This window comes from Camarhynchus parvulus, chromosome 1 (assembly GCF_901933205.1).
Source record: "Camarhynchus parvulus chromosome 1, STF_HiC, whole genome shotgun sequence".
NCBI classification, from domain to species: domain Eukaryota; kingdom Metazoa; phylum Chordata; class Aves; order Passeriformes; family Thraupidae; genus Camarhynchus; species Camarhynchus parvulus.
The window spans coordinates 110,238,280-110,257,231 of record NC_044571.1 but is presented as its reverse complement, the minus strand read 5'-3'; the positions used below and the strand labels follow the sequence as shown (position 1 = coordinate 110,257,231).

The 18,952-nt window shown below is 47.1% G+C and overlaps 2 protein-coding genes across 3 annotated transcripts in view; one reads left to right on the top strand and one right to left on the bottom strand.

Moving 5' to 3' along the window:
- The window catches only part of BCL9 (BCL9 transcription coactivator), a 28,732-nt gene extending 26,677 nt beyond the window's left edge, over positions 1–2,055 (top strand). The window contains 1 exon segment of the mRNA XM_030971136.1: positions 787–2,055. Coding sequence (XP_030826996.1) covers positions 787–1,904 — 1,118 coding nt within the window. The 3' untranslated portion in view covers positions 1,905–2,055.
- Positions 2,056–8,847: 6,792 nt separating this feature from the next.
- ACP6 (acid phosphatase 6, lysophosphatidic) lies at positions 8,848–16,785 on the bottom strand. Of its 2 annotated transcripts, XM_030949718.1 has the most exons (10): positions 16,512–16,785; positions 14,966–15,097; positions 14,742–14,872; positions 14,026–14,105; positions 13,212–13,299; positions 11,649–11,781; positions 10,787–10,890; positions 9,484–9,579; positions 9,119–9,284; positions 8,848–9,004 (listed from the first exon to the last, which is right to left on the bottom strand). In XM_030949718.1, exons 1-10 carry the CDS (start codon positions 16,704–16,706, stop codon positions 8,864–8,866), a joined length of 1,266 nt encoding a protein of 421 aa, XP_030805578.1. In that variant the 5' UTR covers positions 16,707–16,785; the 3' UTR covers positions 8,848–8,863. The 2 variants fall into 2 exon arrangements, with proteins under 2 accessions (XP_030805578.1, XP_030805584.1); XM_030949724.1 differs by lacking the exons at positions 14,026–14,105; positions 14,966–15,097; positions 16,512–16,785 and having other exon boundaries at positions 14,742–14,873.
- Between the last annotated feature and the right edge of the window lie 2,167 nt (positions 16,786–18,952).

Sequence of the window (18,952 nt, the reverse complement as noted above, 5' to 3'; positions counted from 1 at the left end):
GAATGGTTTGTGTGAATGAAGGCTGCTCATGGGATTAAGGGTCGGACCTACAATGTGTTATCCAGAGGAAACTTTACCTCTCCTGTCTTAAGGCAGTGCCATAGAAGCTTCACTGTTTTGGGGTGGTTTGTCTGGACACTGAATCATCAAAAACATAAAAGTAGGCTGCAGCACCTCCACCCTATTGAATTAATAGATGAAAAAGGGGATGAGTGGATGTTTCAAGAGAGTGGCAATTGGTAATGAACTCTTGATGACTTTTCCTGTAGCTTTGCAGTGTGTTTCACACAGTAATGGCTGAATATATCTGGGGAAAGCTGGCTAATTGAATAAGTTCATGATGGTAACTCATTAACCTCATTGATCAGTGCCTCTTAGTCTTATGAAGGTTACCTGATTTATCACTGCTGAGTTTTGAAAGGAGTTCCAGTCACTTCCCAGTGGACAAGTGTCCATATGCTGATAATCTGTCACAGATGTGTTTGCTACTGCCTGTGTCATCCAGACTGCCAGGGAGGTAGTAAAAGTATGGTTTGGATTGAAATCCTACTTATGGAGCAGGCTTTTGTCACTGATAGGGCAGTGACAAGCTTAGGGAGGTGGCTGTTTGAGTGGCATCGAATTTCTGGTCAAAATAACACTTTTCAAAGCCACTGCTGATGTTTTTTTTACTAGCACTGTTTTTTTGTGTGTGTGCAGACTTGGTAACCTTGCAGAAAGCTCTCTGATGGCTTTATTTATTATTACTGGTTGATGTCTAAATGTGATTCCTTGTTTCTTCCCTAGGAATGGGCATTAATTCTCAGAATCCTCGAATTTCAGGTCCAAACCCAGTGGGTCCAATGCCAACCCTTAGCCCAATGGGAATGACCCAGCCTCTTTCCCATAACAACCAGATGCCCTCTCCAAATGCTATGGGACCCAATATACCTCCTCACGGGGTCCCCGTGGGACCCGGCCTGATGTCACACAACCCAATGATGGGGCATGGTTCCCAGGAGTCTCCAATGGTACCTCAAGGACGCCTGGGCTTCCCGCAGGGGTTCCCTCCCGTACAGTCCCCTCCACAGCAGGTGCCATTTCCACACAACGGGCCCAGCGGTGGACAAGGCAACTTCCCAGCGGGAATGGGCTTCCATGGAGAAGGACCTCTGGGGCGTCCTACCAACCTGCCCCAAAGTTCGACAGATCCAGCACTTTGCAAGACTGGAGGCCCTGGCGGTCCAGACTCCTTCACTGTTCTTGGAAACAACATGCCTTCGGTTTTCACTGATCCAGAGCTGCAGGAGGTGATCCGTCCCGGAGCCACGGGAATACCCGAGTTTGACCTGTCCAGGATTATCCCGTCGGAGAAGCCCAGCCAGACACTACAGTATTTCCCTCGTGGGGAGGTGCCAGGCCGCAAGCAGCCGCAAGGTCCCGGGCCTGGCTTCTCCCACATGCAGGGGATGATAGGAGAGCAGACCCCGAGGATGGGACTAACATTGCCCGGCATGGGGGGCCCCGGGCCGGTGGGAACTCCAGATATCCCTCTGGGCACGGCTCCGTCCATGCCCGGTCACAACCCGATGAGGCCGCCGGCCTTCCTGCAGCAGGGCATGATGGGGCCGCACCACCGCATGATGTCACCAGCACAGCCCGCCATGCCCGGCCAGCCCGCGCTCATGAGCAACCCCGTGGCCGCCGTGGGCATGATCCCGGGCAAGGACCGAGCCCCCGCCGGGCTCTACAGCCACCCGGGCCCCGTGGGGTCACCTGGCATGATGATGTCAATGCAGGGCATGATGGGACCCCAACAAAACATCATGATTCCCCCCCAGATGAGGCCCCGAGGTATGGCTGCTGATGTTGGCATGGGAGGATTTAGCCAAGGCCCTGGGAACCCAGGGAACATGATGTTTTAAGCTGCTACCATAAGACTGGATGTTCTGATCCTTGTCAAGATGAGATTCCGAGTCCTGAGGGCTTTTTTGGAAGCTTCAGGAGTACAGTTTGGCCATGCAATAGGTGAAAAGAGACCAGAGGATGCTTTGGGAAATCTCGAATGTATGGAATTACCTGAAAAAAAAATATTCATTTTAACAGGTTGTTTTTTTTTTAAGATTTATTTTTTAAAAATTATTTTTGTGGACTTGGGTATCCCGTGACGGCACCTGCTTTGAGAATCTGTAGCTGTATTTTGAGAATTGCCATTTGTCACAAGTTGCACCATTCTCTGTATGTTTACGTCCTTCGGACTGGCTTCTCCCAGGACTCTCGGTTATTTTTGGGGTTTTTTGTGTACTGTACTATATTGTAAAAGGGATTTTAGCAGAGACTTTAGTCTTTGGGGTGAGAGGAGAATGGGATTCTAGGCTGTTTACTTTAGGTGGAGAATCCATCTTCAGAACTTCGGACTATTTTCCTTCAACTCCAATGTATAGAAAAACCAAACTACGACCTCAGAGCAGAGTATTAATGAAAAGCACAAAAAGGAACTTAAGTTCAGTGAGGGGAATCTTTTAAAAGAAATAAATAATAAGTTAAGGACATATTTTTCAAATTATGGCGTGCTGTCCAGCACCTTCTGTCTCTCCCTCCCACTCTTTATTAAATAGGCTTCTCTCTCTCTCCGTCCCCTTCTGTCTCCTCCTATGGCAGCTGCAATACATTGTGTTATTTTGGGGAGTAAATCTAGGAGAGCCTCTCCTCACGTGGGGACTCTTCCCACTTTTAGGAAGGGGCTGGACTTGGACACTGTTACATCCTACAGTAGTCTCTCTCACTGTTTCCTATTCTCCTTTTCTTAGAAACCCCAAGTGATTTTATTAATGTGGGAGTGGAACAGACACTAAAAGTTACCCAGGATTTTTTTTTGTGGTTATTTTTTTTTCCTCCCCAGCGTAAAACGTTCTGTGTAACCTCCATTAAATTTGGTACAAAACCACTCGCCAGGGCTGTGGTGTCAGAAAAATAAAATATATTGTTTCTTACAAAAATGAACTGTCTCCTTTATCCAGTCCAGTTGTTTCTGTGTAGATCAATCAGCTGGCCAGATGACTGTTTGCTCTTCCTTGTGATCACAGCCAGCCTAGAGGCCAGGTGGGCTAAACTTTGACAGCTCCTAAAAGTCTGGTCAGTAGGCAGCTGTGTGCTCCTTTTGAGGCAATTCTATTAACTTAATCCTGAACTGAGCTTGTTTTCCCTTGGAGTGAAGTCTTATTTCAGAACACCCCAGGAACTATACTTACAGACTTCCTCAATTTGTTGAGGGTCAAGGAACAGATGAAACTTGTCTCCGTCACTTCCTCCTGGAGAATGTTTGCAGCACTGCAAGGTACATGGGTTTGAGCTCCCCCTGAGCAGCAGAGTCAGTCTGCTGAGGCACTGGGATTGTGTCCCTCTCTGGGGACTTTGGATTGGGTCAGGTCTCTGATTGCCAGCACTGAGAGCCTGAGATGGTGGGGAAGGATGAACTTTAATAACAAAGGTGAGAGAGAAATTGTCAGTGAGCAGATTTTTATCAAGACAGCCCTGCTGAGTAAATCGTTGCTTTGCCACAGTTCTCATCGATTGCTTCCTAATCCCCTGTCTTTTCACACTTGCCTTTTGAGAGGATTTCAGCAAGGAGGTTTTATGGTCTTGCCTATGAGGAGTGAAAGGATGGATGACAAAACATGGATTGGGAGTTGAGCCCTGCTCCTGGAGAATACCAGCATGAGCCAGATATGGATCTGTAGGCCAGGGTGTGGGCTCTGTGGCTGGCTGTTCTCTGGTCCCCCAGCACTGTATATGGAGTGGGTAATCTGTTCTTCCTTCCACTTACTGCTACTTAAAATTATTTCAATGAGTAGTTTCTTGAGAGGGCTGGCCATTTGTGCGAAAATTCATGTGGAGAATGAGTATTTTTAACATGCTTGTGTGTGAGAATTTTTTAGAGTTAACTGATCTTTAACAGGTGGAAAAAGAATTCCTCTTGGTGGCTGATTTACTAAACTTTTGTTGCTGGTGTTATAAAATGAGTGAAGCCATGCACTGTTGGAGGCACGCAAGCCTGAGAGCCTTCTGTTGTCTGCTTCCAAATTCACCTTTGTGCTGTCATGCAAATTTACAATGATTTTGGGTGAGAATTACTCTTTTGACAAAGTGTAGGATGTCTGTTGTGGTGCTTCCCTCTGACAAGACAGGCAGCGTGAAGCACGGGCTTGTCAAGATTTTGGAAAGAGATGACAATGACACAGTAAGTGTTATTTCTGTAGAGCGGAATTACCTCTTCTTTAAGTGGTTGCACAGCTCCCATTTGAGGACCTTGCATGGGAATTGTTACAATGCAACCTTTTTAAGTGTTGCCTCTTCTGCCATCACTCCTGACTGTTTTTACCATGTTGAACAAAGCAAAGTTCTTGATCGACATAGAAATGAGCAGAAGGTTTTAGGATTTTTTTAAACTGTCATAGGGCCTCCTATGCCTGTTAAGATTTTGAATAGCAAAGGATTTGAAGTGGCTGTGACTTATTCTAGGAAAATTAGCATAGGAAATTCACCGTTTCAAAGCCACTGAACAGTGAGAGGATACATTTTAAACATACTGTATAATTAAAGTTCCTTCTGTGTCTAATTTATGATGCTGGCATTTGGTATCTTAATGAGATTTTTCCTACAGAAAGTGCAGAAGATGTGGATTCTCCTGAGTCCACATAGGTGCACTTAACCTCAGTGTTTGCACCAGCAGATGAACAAGAGTTGCTAAGGTCTTAGCTGGCTCCAGTTGTGAAAATGACTGTGTAGATGTGTGTAGATGAACTTCTTTGTTTTGCTCTGATCCTACTTCTTCCCTTTTTGCTTTGCAAATGGAAAAGCTTTCTAGCTGTCAGCCTTGCGGATTCACCTGAGGATCTGTAAGTCAGGATCTGTTCCCTCCTGCTTATCAATAGAAACTGTGACTCAGCTTTGGTAGTCATGGTACAGTTGAAGATGGAAAGTGGGTTGCCATTTTTAGTTTTCTTCCCCCCCCCCTTTTTTTTTTTAAGCTTTCAAATCATCCTCCTCCACCTTTGTTTGAAAGAATGAAATAGACTTTATTCATACATGCTTGGCTGCTCTTCCTCTCTAGTAACATGGGAGGAAACAGTCTGCTGTTCAAATTATCTCATCCCAGATGGCTGCGCAGCCGGAGTGTGGAGAGACTTAAAAGGTAAACCCAGCAGATGGTGAACTTCTGAAACGCGAAGTAATGTGCCTGCTAAATCAAAAGTTTAAAATATTTGAAATCTGTTTGTTTTAAATTAGTAGACTTGCACTCAGGTCATCTGTGAAGTACACGGGCAGTTTTAAGCACCATCCAAATAAACTTGAGATTTGTACCTGTATCATGGGCTACAGCTAATCTGCCAAAGATGAGAGCAAGATGAGAGCAAGGAGCCAGCCTTAGGAGTTAGGAGTTTAGTCCTGACATCCTTGGGGTGTCTAATGGGTCACATTTGAGAATACAGACCTGTGTGTAGAGATCTGATCTGCATCAGTCTTGGTTGGGATTTCAATGTTGGTAGTGCTTACAGTACAGTACATGTGTCTTGATTCAGAGTAGATGTGGGCACCCAAATCGTTCTGAGGATAAGTTGAAATGCCCCATTTTTTGTTCCCCCAGAGTGTTGTGACTATTACAAATAGCGTATATGCAGGGGCTTAATTTTGAGGTGCTTTGTGTACTCTCTGCTGTGCTGGTTTTCACTCAGGTGGCAGGACAGGCTACATTATATTGGTGGTGTCCTTCTGCACTCATGATGGTGAATGCTTTCCTTGTGCAGCCTCGCCAGGCTGCTGGCTGAAACCTGTTCCCTAATGTGACACTTCTTGGGGAAAAATGATCTATGTTTGATATAGGCCTGTATTTACTAAAATGTACTTCATTTTGTTAGTTAGTAGTAATTCTTAACCTAAAATAGTTAATGACACAGAAAAAAAAAGTGATGCTGTTTTGTTTGGGATACTGGGAAATTGTTGATTTCTGAGAATTTTTATTCCACATTCTCAGGAATGCCTCAGCTCTTCCATGCTGTGTTTGCAATACACCAGCTCCCACTTACCTGTGTCTTTTGGTATTAAAACTCTTCCACTGTCCAACCAATCCTCTTCTGAAATGATCATTTACACTAGTTGTGGTCAGAAATAACTCCTCCTTCATCCTGTGGGCCACAACTACCATGGAAGTGCTCAGTGGGATGAACCATTGCATGGCCCAACCACTTTGACACTGAGGGGAAAGGTAAGGCTAGAACAGGGCAGAAGGAGCACTGCAGAAATCCTGCAAGAGACAGTGAAGTAACCTGTTCCCAGTGGTGCCTTCCTCCAAGCCACTGCCAAGAAGCTGGCCTGCTTTTCTGAGGTCTTCTGCTGTTACTGAAATTTGTGTTACCCTGCCTAGAGTGGTAGGAGGATCTTAATTGTGTAAAAGCAGTGCCCTCTTGAGCAACTTGTGCTTCTGAGTGCTCTGGCTTGGGGCTGTGTTGCAATTTTTTCCCTGCCTGGTGGTCAGTTTTGTTGGGGATGCTCCTAGTTATTAAGAATAGGTATGTGAATTCCCCTTTGGTATGGCCAAAGTTCCTGATGCCTTTTTCCAAGCAGTTCTTGCCTCACAAATAACTTGTAATCGTAGACCTAATATTTTCATCACTGTTCCCCAAATACTTGAAACTGTGTATAAGAGGGAGCTTGATTAGAGCAGAACACACTGTTCTTAAGGAGGGGTAGGCATTGATTTTTATGTAGTGGCATTATGGTTTCAGGCTGTACAAAAACTTGATGGAAAATAACAATGTTGTGTTTGCTTTTTTGACAGCTTCTAATAGCAGTTCAGTGAGACCTCCAGCAATGTATTTAGCATTCAAATTATTCTGTTCACTGTGGGTGGTGTCAACATGCAATTGTGGTGGGGGCAGGCTAATGAAAGGGTAGGGGTAAATCCAGCCCATTCTTCTTAGGGAAAAGGTGCTCTAGTGCCTCCATCACATATCTTTCAATGGCTTACATTAAGTGATTTTTTCACCAAGCGAGAAGAGGTAACACAGAACCTAAATTGCAGGGCCATTTCAATAAATGGTCCCCTTATTTTAACCTCTGCCTATCCCAAAGGATGTAGGGACCATGTTTTATTTACTTATTAAAAAGTGGAGATCTTTTTGAATTAAATAGTCAGTGAGATTGAGTGCACCCTCAGCAAGTTTGCAGAGGACACGAAGTCAAGTGGTGCCATTGACATAAGAGAAGGACCTGGACAAACTTGAGAAGTGAGTCTGTGGGAACCTAGTGAGGTTCAACAAGTCCCAGTACATGGTGCTGCTCCTGGGTCAGGGCACTCCCAGACCTGAGACCAGCCTAGGAGAAGTCATTGAGAGCAGCCCTATGGAGAAGCACTTGGGAATTGTGGTGGATGAAAAGCTGGACATGAGCCAGCACCGTGTGCTTGCAGCCCAAAAAGCCAACCATGTTCAGGCCTGCATCCAAAGCCCCGTGGGCAGCAGGTCAAGGAGGGGATTCTGCCCCTCTGCTCTGCTCTGGTGAGACCCCACTGCAGTGCTGCATCCAGCTCTGGGGCACCCAGCACAACAAAGATGTGGACCTGCACAAATCAGTTCAGAGGAGGCCACAAAGATTATCAGAGAACTGGAAAACTTCTGTTATGAAAACAGGCTGAGAGAGTTGGGGCTGCAAAGCCTGGAAAAGAGAAGGCTCCAGAAGGACTTTAGAGCAGCCTTGAGTGCCTAATGGGGGGCTTATAAGAAATAGAGAGTGACTTTTTACATGGGCAGACAATGATAGGACAAGGGAGAACAGTTTTAAACTAAAGAGGAGAAATTAATGTTAAATTCTTTACTGTGAGAGTGGTGAGGCACTGGCACAGATTGCTCAGAGAAGCTGTGGATGCTCCATCCCTGAAAATGTTTAAGACCAGGTAGGATGGAGCTTTGAGCTGCTCAAGTGGATGGCATCCTTGCCCATGGCAGGGGGTTGGGACTGTGTGATCTTTAAGGTCCCTTCCAGCCCAAACCATTGTGATTCTATGACTTTGGCAACATTGTGATTCCCAGTACGGTCTTACAGGAAAAGCTGTCATCTCAGCCAGAAGTACTGCTGTTGGCTAGTGCTGTATTCCTCTTTCAGCAAGGGCAAGACAGATCACTGCTGCAAAAGGCTGAAGTTGATAGCAGCTCACCAGACTTCCTTGTTTAAAGCACATTAAGCAGAGTTCACCAAGATTGTGTGTTCTTGTACTTGGCCCACTGTGGTTGTTCTACATGTTCATGGCAGAATTTCCATAATTAGAGGAGTGCAGGAAAGAGGTTTGGAGGCTTGCTGTCCCTTTGGAGATGTTTCCTGTGCACGAAAATGCCCTCAAGAAGATGGGGTAGCTAAATGCTATGCAATTAGGGAGGCTCATCTGTCTGCAGAAAGCAACCCTCCAAAATGCCAAAAGAAAGGGAAAGGCACAATGCCTTCTGCAGTTTACCAAACATAAAATCAGTATTATGTCAAAGCTTTCAAGTCTGGTAGCACAGAGCAAGCTGGGCTTCATCCCACAGTCCCAGCATATGAGGAAGAGGCATTCCTGATACAGATGGGCAATTTTAAATGGTCTGTTCTCGCCCTTGCTGTTTTCAGCCTCTCCCTGCTTTTGTGTGGTCACCTCAGAAGTAAACTTGAGCCATTCTGTCACGTGGCTTCTTTCAGCCTGCTGCTAACAGTGTAAAGTGACACTGTGCCACCCTGTGTCTGGTAGGAAAATGTCCCCTCATCTAAAATACATTTGGAATAGAGAAGGCTAGCAAGCACATAAAGAAAAATAGTCGAAGATTGTGACAATAAACTAACTTTAATTTGTAACTAATTAAGAGTTAGTCTCCCAACTCCTGTCCACTTTGCAGCACAGGCTATTGTACTTCTCTGGAGTAACTGAGTACCGTGAAAGAACTTCCAGAAATTCTTCGAGTGAGCAGAGACCTCCTTTACAGCCTTTCACCACTTGCTCCTGCAAGGCAAAGAGACAGAATCACAGATATTGTGCACTGCCAAAGCCCTTTTTTGCTGCATGGTGGAACCACAAGCCCAAGATTTGTAGGAGGGACTTGCCATGGGATCTCACCTCTCCCTGGTAGGTCATGCGCACAAACCACTCCTTGGAGCGCCGGTGCTGGTACAGTTCCAGGGTCACATCAGCAGCATAAGGTGGCCACTTGTTATCAAAGGTGCCCAGTGCCAGCAGGAGAGGAATAAGAGTGGAGTCATGAGAAGCGTAGAGGAAGAGCTTTCTGGAAAAGAAATAGAAAGGAAAAGACAGACCTAGAATGTCAGCTGTGTTCCTCCATGGATAGGCAGTAGCAGTCATGCTTTTTTTAGCAGGTGAGCACTCCTTTTAATCCCACACATTCAATGTCTTTCTGAACCAGTTTTTCACAGTGCCATCAAGTTAGAATTTATAACGATTAGAGGAGGAGTTCTGTGCTGTACCTGGCCTTTTCAGCTGGATTTGAGGGATTTATTGCTGCTTTAATGTTCTTCTCTAAGGTATTGAACAGGAGGCCAATACTCATCTGAAGCATTTCTCTAGAAAAGAAGCAGAAATAAATTTACTCGTTTTAAAACTTTCACACAATTATACATGAAAACTTGAGAACCTGCTTTTCTCTTATGATTTGATCACTTGCACTGAGTGTAGCTAAGAACTATTAAATGCAATTAATATGGCCAGCTTTTAGTTCACCTGTTGTGCAGTCACCACTCTAACATGACTGCAGAATGGGAGAAGAGAGGTGTTAACAAGCAGTCTCGTGAGGTGTGGTCATGTAAATGACAATCTAGAAACTCTTGGATTGTTCTCTAGACTGTTTTGTTTCCCTCGTATGGTTTTTGAGTGCATGGGTTTCAGCTAGGGAAGATTACTGCTGCAAAACAGCAGATGAAGTGGTTGGGGTCTTTGGTGAGGAGAGGCAGGATTCAAGAAAGTGGTTGTTGTATTTAAAAAGTAGATTAAAGAAAGAGATCATCTTTATACAATATCTGGTGGGAAGAAACTCCCTCTACCTAATGAATACATCAGTGGAAATGGAAGATGTGTGTGATTAACTCTCATGGGTGTTGTGGGAATGCGGTAAATCAGTCTTTCAATTACCTGAGATCTCTAATACATGGTAAAGAAAACACAATCCTATACTACTACCTGAGAAGAGCTGGTGAATGTGGCAGCTGCAAATGAATCTGAAAGGAAAATGACTGCTAGGCTAGCAACTCAGCCAGCCTTTACAAACAACTGTGGAGGAGGTAATTAGCTGCATGTAGCAGCAGATTCTCTCTGCAAGTAGTTACATGTGTGCAGGGCCTGGCATCACTTTTTCCGCTAGCGCCAGCGCTTCTCAGCCGAGCTGTGCAGGTGCCATGCCTGGGATAAGCTTCCCAGGCTGGAATTTAGACTGTACTTGTGCAACTTCAAGGGCAGCCTCAGGGCATGAGCTGGGAAGTATCTCGTCTCTTCTTTTGCTTTTGCCACTGGTTCACTTAAACCTCTGTGGCAACTGAGGCCTTCACTGCCTACCTCAGTGGCATCCTGGTCTCCTCAGTATGCAATGCTTTTTCCTAGGGCTCAAGGCACTGAACTTTACATTGAGATGGCTGAGGCACAAAACTCATGAGTGGGCTCTGGTGGAGGAATGCAGTAGATGGGAAAGCATTTCTGTCTGCTGAAGTAAGGTGGTTTAGCACATCCACCCTAGGTAAGACAGCCACTGAGGCCAGAGGCATGGACACAGGCAATCACCTGGAACAACTGTCTGCCAGAAGGAAACGCATGGACTCAATACATCGGCGTTCCACTGTCTGCTGGAAGCTCTTCAGCGCAGGGGAGCTTGTCATATTGTGCGCCTGGAAGGAGGAATGCAGCAGAGTGGTAGGGTTTGACCCTTTCTGAACCCAGCCTGAAGACACATGGATGGCTGCCCACAGAAAACAGCTGCTCGTGTCACACCATTTGTACTACAGTATTGTGCTATGATACTCATGTGAGGATTTTTAGGATGGTTTTAAACATACAGACTTGCTCTGTGTACCAAAAGGATGGATGTTTGTTCTTTAGGATCCAATTCCATGGGGAGTGTAACACATTGAGCCATTCAGCTGGCAGACCAGTTATCATTAGCTCTAGCAAAAAAGAGGCACTAAGGAGGGGTAGAAATGTGCCCAACTTCCTTCCAGCAGCACAAGCAGTCTGGCTCACAGGTAGTGTGCTGGAACTGGGATTAAGATGACTGGTAGGTGCCGAGTGTCAAAAAAGGGAAAGCACTTTAAAATGGGGAAGCAAGGCCCAATGTCTCTATTAGCTTACATTACACTTGAAAGAAATACTTAGAGGAGTGCAGGGAAGAGGTTTGGAGGCTTGCTGTCCCTGGATTTCAAGGTAAGAACAAAAATAGTGGAGACAAGTCTTCATCCATCCCATAGCAAGGCTGACCCCACAACCCCTTTTTCAAAAGGCCATGCTATTTCTATAAGCATTCTGGGTTGCATAGAAAGCTACTGGAATGCACATTAGTATCTGTGGGTGCTGGCACTGTGATTTCCTCCATGTACATGGTAAGGGGATGTTTCTTTCTGTGACAGTGCAACAGAAAGGCTCAGCTCACCTGCTCAGCAGAAAAGTTATCGAGGAGGACAAAAAAATCCACAGGCTCATCATCATTAATGCACATACTCTCCTTAATTTTTTCCAAGTCATCACAGACACCTGGCTGGTTCATAGCATTCTCTGACCTATCCCTGTAAAGTAATTAAGAAAACCAAAAATTTTTCACACAGCAGGCTATTTTTTGTTTTTCTCATCACCCAGCCCAGTGGAGTTCTCCCACATCAGTGAGGGGTAGAAGAGAAGCACTGCAGCATACTGAGGGATTCCTGATGTTGGGATTCTGAGCTGCAGAAAGGACAGATGCTGTATCCAGATTTCAAGGATCAGAACTAGCTCTCTGCTCTCCCAAAGGCAGGAGGAAAAATTAAGATGAGATGTGAACACCTGACAAGTGTCTCCCTTAAGCAAGGGCTGTGTATCAGCTAACAGATCTGGTCATACTGGAACAGTACAGGTCTGTGTCTTCAGGGAGTAGCCTTTAACTGCCTCATCAAGGAAGCAGCTTTGAACTGATTGCTGTATGGTGTGGGAAATGGGAAACACCTAGATACTCGCTTGTAGCTTAAATCCAACTTTTGCTTTGTTAGAAGCCATTTGCATCTTTATGCTGCTTTAAATTTTATTTAAAAACTTTAGCTGAGAATATCTGTGCTGGCCATTGTACTCCCTAGATAGCTTGCAAGCTGAGGCAGTGCTTAGTGCAGCTCAAAACATCTACCTTGATATGGTCACAAAAGGTGCAGTTGGTGGGCAGAGGGGGGCAGGGAGCAGCAGACCCTGCAGTTTACTCCTTTTTTGGACAGGTGATGTTACTCAAGGAGGCTGAATATGCTGCTTGTAGGGACTGTCACCGCACCACTGTCTAGACCAATCCTTTGCCTGCAGAGTCAAACACTACACAGTGAGCTCTTGCAAGTGAATTCTGACAGCTCTTGAATTTTGGGCAAAATATGCTAATGTACAATCCAGCCAAAGTGTAATATATCTGCCTCTCTTTTACATTTTCTGCTCTGTGCCCAAACCAGGCACAGGCATTTCAGAGAACTTGACTCCACAAACATGAGTATTTTATGTAGGATCTTCCTTATTTCACTTCATTAACCTTCATTAAATGTGTCAAGGCTGAGTATATTTCAGTTTCTTCAAGGTATGAATGTGACGGGAGTGCTGAAATAACCCCCAAACCAGAAGCTGAATATAAAAAGGAGGCCCAATATGTTCACACTTGAAAGGCTTGTTAAGAGATGTAGATGACATTAATTCTGCCCTGCAGCAATGCTACAGACTAGCTGTACATTAGCTAGTGATGAATGTTTGCTAGACACAGACTAAATTAAACTGGTCTTTCAAGGAAAAGTCTCTATTTTATTTTCTTCTGCTGCCACTGCCTGGTGTATAATTCTGCTTACCAAGTATTTTATACAACTAGCTAACCATTCCCAAAGAACAGTAAGTGGTAAGGAAAGAAATTGGGAATGGGAAGAAAATGTGCTGTTGTAAATTACTACTGCTGAAACGAAACAGCAGTGGAATCATAGGGGGAGATATTGCTGGCAATTACCTGGTCAAGTCTTTCAGGCGCGGGCAGTTCTGGTAATTGGGGTAGAGCATTTCAGAGCATGCTTCATCAGTGACAATGACAACAGGTGCTGTGGAACAAGAAGGAAGTTTCTGTGATCAGTAGTGCATCTGTGTTTCTTTAGACTGCTTTATAATCACTCCCACAGTCTTTGTGCTCAAGTCCAGTGTTATCAACTAGCAATTTCCCCCGAGCTATCACCTGCAACACAAGCCACTGTACTTGTTTCTGTGCATTTATTTCCACAGGGATGCCTGCTGTGCACCTTGTAAAGCTTCCCTGTTGTGTGTTCATTTTTCTTAGTGCCAAAAATTACTCTCTGTGTCATGAAGTGTAAGGAGCTCTGGCAAGTCACTTCTACTTGTTAGTGGAACTGAACGTGGAAGGAGCAGATGTCAGATCTTTAAAATGCAGTGCGTATTTTTAGAACAAGCAGTTACCAACTGCAGGATACAGGTGAAAGTTACTCCAGGTACTGAACTTGTATCCAAGTCACTTGGGTTTCCCTGAGAAACCTTTTTCTGATGTGTGAACTTTTTGCCTTCTTGATTTTGAAGAGGGTTAACACTAACCTCCTCAGCAGGTCTGAAAGAGCAGCAGAAAGATACGCAAAGAGGGGGAACAAGTGACAAGGTGGTAAAGAATCTACAGGACCAGGAGAACTGAGGAAGGGAGCCAAGTGCAAAGAACCGAGGAAGAATTAACAACTAGGAGTCAGAGAGAGTTAGGATACAGAAGGTGTGAGCATCTAGGGAAGACTAAGCAACGAAAGGCACTATTCAGAAGTCTCCCCAACCTTCGCTCTGCTGTTGGTACAGCCCAGCTAGCACGCAGCGTGTGGACTCCAGATTCCGGAAAATGTTAGTGGAACGGATGCTGAAAGAGAGAAAACAGCTTGTGAGGCAGCACTTTCTCCTTCATGTTAACATGGCTGCAGCTGGGGAGGTCTTGCTGGAACTGAGGATTCCACCATGGCTTTGGAAATCTGTGGTAGGACTCATCTTTTGTCACTATAGATATCTTAGGTAGACACCTATAATCTGAACTGCCCTTTAACTGCATGTCAGAGATAGTGGAGATAAACTGGCACTTCTCTGGTGTGATTTTTTTATCTCATCCTAAGCCAGATGCTCTCAGCATTACTGATGTGAGCAGCAGGGGTTGCTTCATCTCACTGAACTTCAGCAGTTTGCAGTGAGTTAAAGTGCTCCAGAAATGCCTGTTTCTCTTCACTCACCACTAAAGTGCATAACAGCACTGCCAGTGGCTCAGCCTATGTGAGATGAATCTGTCCCTGGCATCACTCTCAGGACTGCTGGGCAATTGGATGCTTTGTGTCATGAGTGATTTCTAGTGCCAGGCTCTGCAGGCTGAGCAAAGATGAAGGCCCAGGGGGGCCAGACAGTTTGCTGTGGGGTGAAGAAGGATATGCTATCCAGTGTTCCCTAGCACAAGGCTACTGGTTAAGAGGCAGGAAGATGGGAAGGTCCAGGAGGGAACTGAGAGACTCACAAGACCTCAGCAGGCTTAAATATTGGTGAAAGAAACTGGACTTCTTCCATATAGTTTCTCCTCAGCCGTTCCCCCAGGGTGAACATCTGCTGCATCCCCACACAGGTCAGCTGTCCTGCGACTGCACCGCCCTAAGAGCAAAGAGAAGGAGAGGTCTCCAGTGGACCATGGAAATAAAAAAGTCTACAGAGGAAAGAGGAATCCACCCACAAATATACTCTCACCTTAAAAACAGTCTTACAGTATTCCTCATCCAAGAGCGAGGGAGGTTGAGGTCCTCCATTTAGGTCTGTCACCATGTAATCAAACTGAGTCTTAGGAGGTACATCTAAAAGAGTGGGATGCCATTCCGCTCGCTTCAAAACAAACAAACAAACAAACAGCTTCAGTGGAAAACTTTCAAGGGCATTAAACCAAGGACTTTTAAGAGCATTAAACTAAAGTTGGAGTATTACAGTGTGCTGGCTTGCCAACAACACAACACAGAGACAAAGGGATCTCTTTACACAGCTCATAGAGAAATGAGAGCAGTGCTACTCTCTGGATTTGCAGATGTGATGTGCAGGAAATGCAGTACTTGCTTTACTTCCCTTACAGGACAAGAATCTGTAGGAAATCACAATTGCTGCTCTTTGTTACACATCTAAAAACTGCTATAGGAAACTACCTGAGCTAACCCCTGCTGGCTCCCCAGGCCACCTCAGTGGAAGCTGGGGAAGCCAGATCCCTTGTGGTAACACTGAGGCAGGAGCCACACCTTTGCTGAGCACCTGTTCTGAGGTGCACAACTTGGCCTTGGAGTAAAGTCCCGGGATGCCCATCCCTGTATCCTGCCCCTGAGGGCTTCCTGTAGTTGCAGCAATTGTTCCCTCTGCTGTCATCTGTCCCACTAATGTGCTATTGCTGTTCCACTTTAAAGAATCACAGAATTAATTAGGTTGGAAAAGACCTCTGAGATCATCAAGCCCAACCTGTGACTGAACACTGTGTCGACCAGGCCACAGTGCCACGTCCAGTGTTTCCTTAAACACCTCCAGGGACAGGGAACTCCCACACCTCCCTGGGCAGCCCATTCCAACGTCTAATCCCCCTCTTTGTGAAGAAATTCCTCCTAATGTCCAACCTGAACCTCCTGGGGCACAGATTAAAGACTGTCTCCTCTCATCCTGCTACTTATTCCCTGGGAGAAAAGACTGACCCATAACTGGCTACAACTTTTTTTCAAGAAGTTCTAGAGAGTGATAAGGTCACCCCTAAGCTTCCTCTTTTCCAGACCAAACACCTCCAGCTCCCTCGGTGGCTTCTCCTAACACTTGTGCTCCAGACCCTTCCGAGGTCCGTGGCCTTTCTCTGGACTCGTTCCAGCACCCCTCAATGTCCTTCCTGAACTGAGGGACCCACAACTGGACAGGGATGATCACTGCCCTGCTCCTCTGTCCACGCTATTCCTGCTCCAGGCCAGGATGCCATTGCCCTCCTCGGCCACCCGGGCACATCGGGCTCACTCCAGTCTCTGTCAAGCAGCACCCCCAGGCCTTTTTCCACTGGGCAGCTTTCCAGCCACTCGCGGCATGGGGTGCAAGCTCCCACATTCCCATGCTTTCCCCTCGCAAATTACTCTCGGTATCGCTTCGGGAAGGGGAACAAACGCCAAACCACCAGGCTGCCGGGAGCGAGGCAGGAGCTCAGCGGCGGGCACGCCGCCGGCTCGGGCTCGGGGCACCGCCGCACCACCCTGCCCCGACCCGACCCGTCCGGTCCCGAGCTCACCGGCCCTGCCCCCGGGATCGGCCGCAGCGGGGTGCGCGCCCCGTGCCGGAACAGGACCTGCACCAGCCTCAGCTCCAGATACCGCCGCCGCCCGGCCTCGCTGTCGCCCCACTCGGCGGCGGCCGCCGCCGCCCGCCGCCGCTGCGTCCAGGCGGCCAGGCCGCCCAGCACCCACAGCCGGACCCCCCAGCCCATGGCGGCCCCTGCCGGCCCGGCCGCACCGCGGGGAACGGTGGGAAGCGCAGTCCCCCGCTGAGCCCCGCCTGGAAACGGGCACGGACGAGAACCAGGCGGGGACTGCGGCCCCCGGCGGGCGCCGCGCAGGGGAACCGTGCTGCGCTGGGCGGGACGGGCCGCGCCCCCGCCCCTATGGGGGCACGGCTGTCGCCCGAGGCTGCCGGCTTTCACGTGCCTCCGCTCGCCGTTTGCATTTCGTTATCTTCCCCGGGGGCCTCGCGGGGTGCCAGTGTGCGCAGTCACCCCGTGTAGCCTTCCAGGCTCGGGGAAGAGTCCGCTGGAAAAGGACCTGGGGCGCCGGTCACAGCGATTGAACTGAGCCAGCTGTGCCCAGGTGGCCAAGGAAGCCAATGGCACCCTAGCCTGGAGCAGGAATAGCGTGGCCAGCAGGAGCAGGGCAGGGATTGCCCCTCTGTGCTCGGCCACACCTCGAACGCCGTGTCCAGTTCTGGGTTCTCACTTCGGAAAAGGCCTTGAGGGGCTGGAGCGAGTCAGGGGCAGGGGCTGGAGCGCGAGTGGTGTGAGAAGGCGCTGAGGGAGCTGGGGGTGTTGAGTCTGGAGAGAAGGAGGCTCGGGGGGACCTCACTGCTCTACAGCCACCCGAAAGGACGGCGTGCCCAGGGGGGGTTTGGCCTCTGCCTCGAGCTGTGCCGGGGAGGTTCAGGTTGGACATTTTCACACAAACGGTGATTAGACATTGGAATGGGGTGCCTGGGGAGGTGTTGGAGTCATAATCCCCGGAGGTGTTCAGGGAGCAGGGCAAGGGTGAAGGAGAAAGAAGGGAGAGGCTGGTGACCTGCACAAAGGCCAGAGGGAGGAGCTGCTGCAGGTGGTGTGAGGCTGGCGCAGACACCGGGACGTGCAGAGCAGGGATTTTGGTCATCTCCTCATTTCTCTTAAAGCTCTGCAGTCCTGAAAGTGTTGCCTCAGTTTTCTGAGCTTAAGAGTATGTGAAACACAGAAGCACAACAAAAGCAGAGCGAGAAGGGGAAAAAATATTTCAGAAGCTAAGAAAATAACAAATGAAGGAATCAAGCCTGAATCTTTTGTTGCAAGAGAGCGAGGGGTCAAGAATGCTGAGGGGAGAGGGAACAGGAAAAAGTAGTTAAGAAGAGGAGGGAGGGAGGGTGGAAGAGAGATAGAGGTGATGTGATAGAAGTGAGCAGAGAGAGAGGCTCACACTGAATTTATTTGTATTTCCACTCAAATGTTACCCTGGAAGAAAACCCCAGTTCCTGTGAAGTTGTGAAGCCTGGGACTGCAGGGTCCCTCCTGGGTGGCCCTGGCTGCTGCCAAGCAGCATTACTGGTGAGATATATTTTAGAGTACACCACGCCACAGCAGGTGCCTGCAATTAGAGGAGAGATCTCCAAAATAGCAGGCGGCTGTCAATTTTTTAGCAAATGGTGTTGCCCTGTTTTTTTTTTTCCTTTGTCCAACTGTGTAGAAATTTATTCTAAGATGCACCATCTTTACAGAAACATTTTCAAAGGACCTGTTATTTTTACCCTTCTGTTGCTTTTTGTGACCAGACGAGGAGCAGAAGGCTAATCCAATGGCCACCAGGGGTGAAATGTCTTTCACTGAAGGAAAGTAATGAGCTCTAATGAACAAGCAAGTTTCAGGAAACTTTCCACTCTGAAAGCAGAGTGCAAATTTCCTCCTGGTTGGAATTTAACCAAAATGCAATGATTGCTATCTTTGTGAAATATTGGATTGCTATCATTTGCCTTTTACAGTGCTGCAAAAATGTATCACACCTCAGAACACTCTGGTTTTATAAGTTTGCGTTTACATCTGCCTTTTTTTGAAGAGGAAACTGAGTCCTAGTGAGCTTTGTAGTTTGACCAAGTCACACAGTCATTGTGTGGCTGATAAATTGATAAGGTGTGAGGCCTGAGTTTTGTAGTTTGACCAAGTCACACAGTCATTGTGTGGCTGATACATCGATAAGGTGTGAGGCCAATTAGCACGATTAGATTTTTTTGTTCCACATGTGGATTGAAATTAAATAATGCTTAAAAATACCCACAAAAGCAACAATTAAACCTCATGAGTTGGTGTGGTTTATAGTTTTTCGGACTAAGTGAACACCTTGTCCCTGAACAAAGGTAAAGGATGGCCAGGTTGGATGGGGCTCTGAGCAACCTGGTCTAGTTGAAGGTGTCCCTGCCCGTGAGGGGGTTTGGAACTGGGTGATCTTC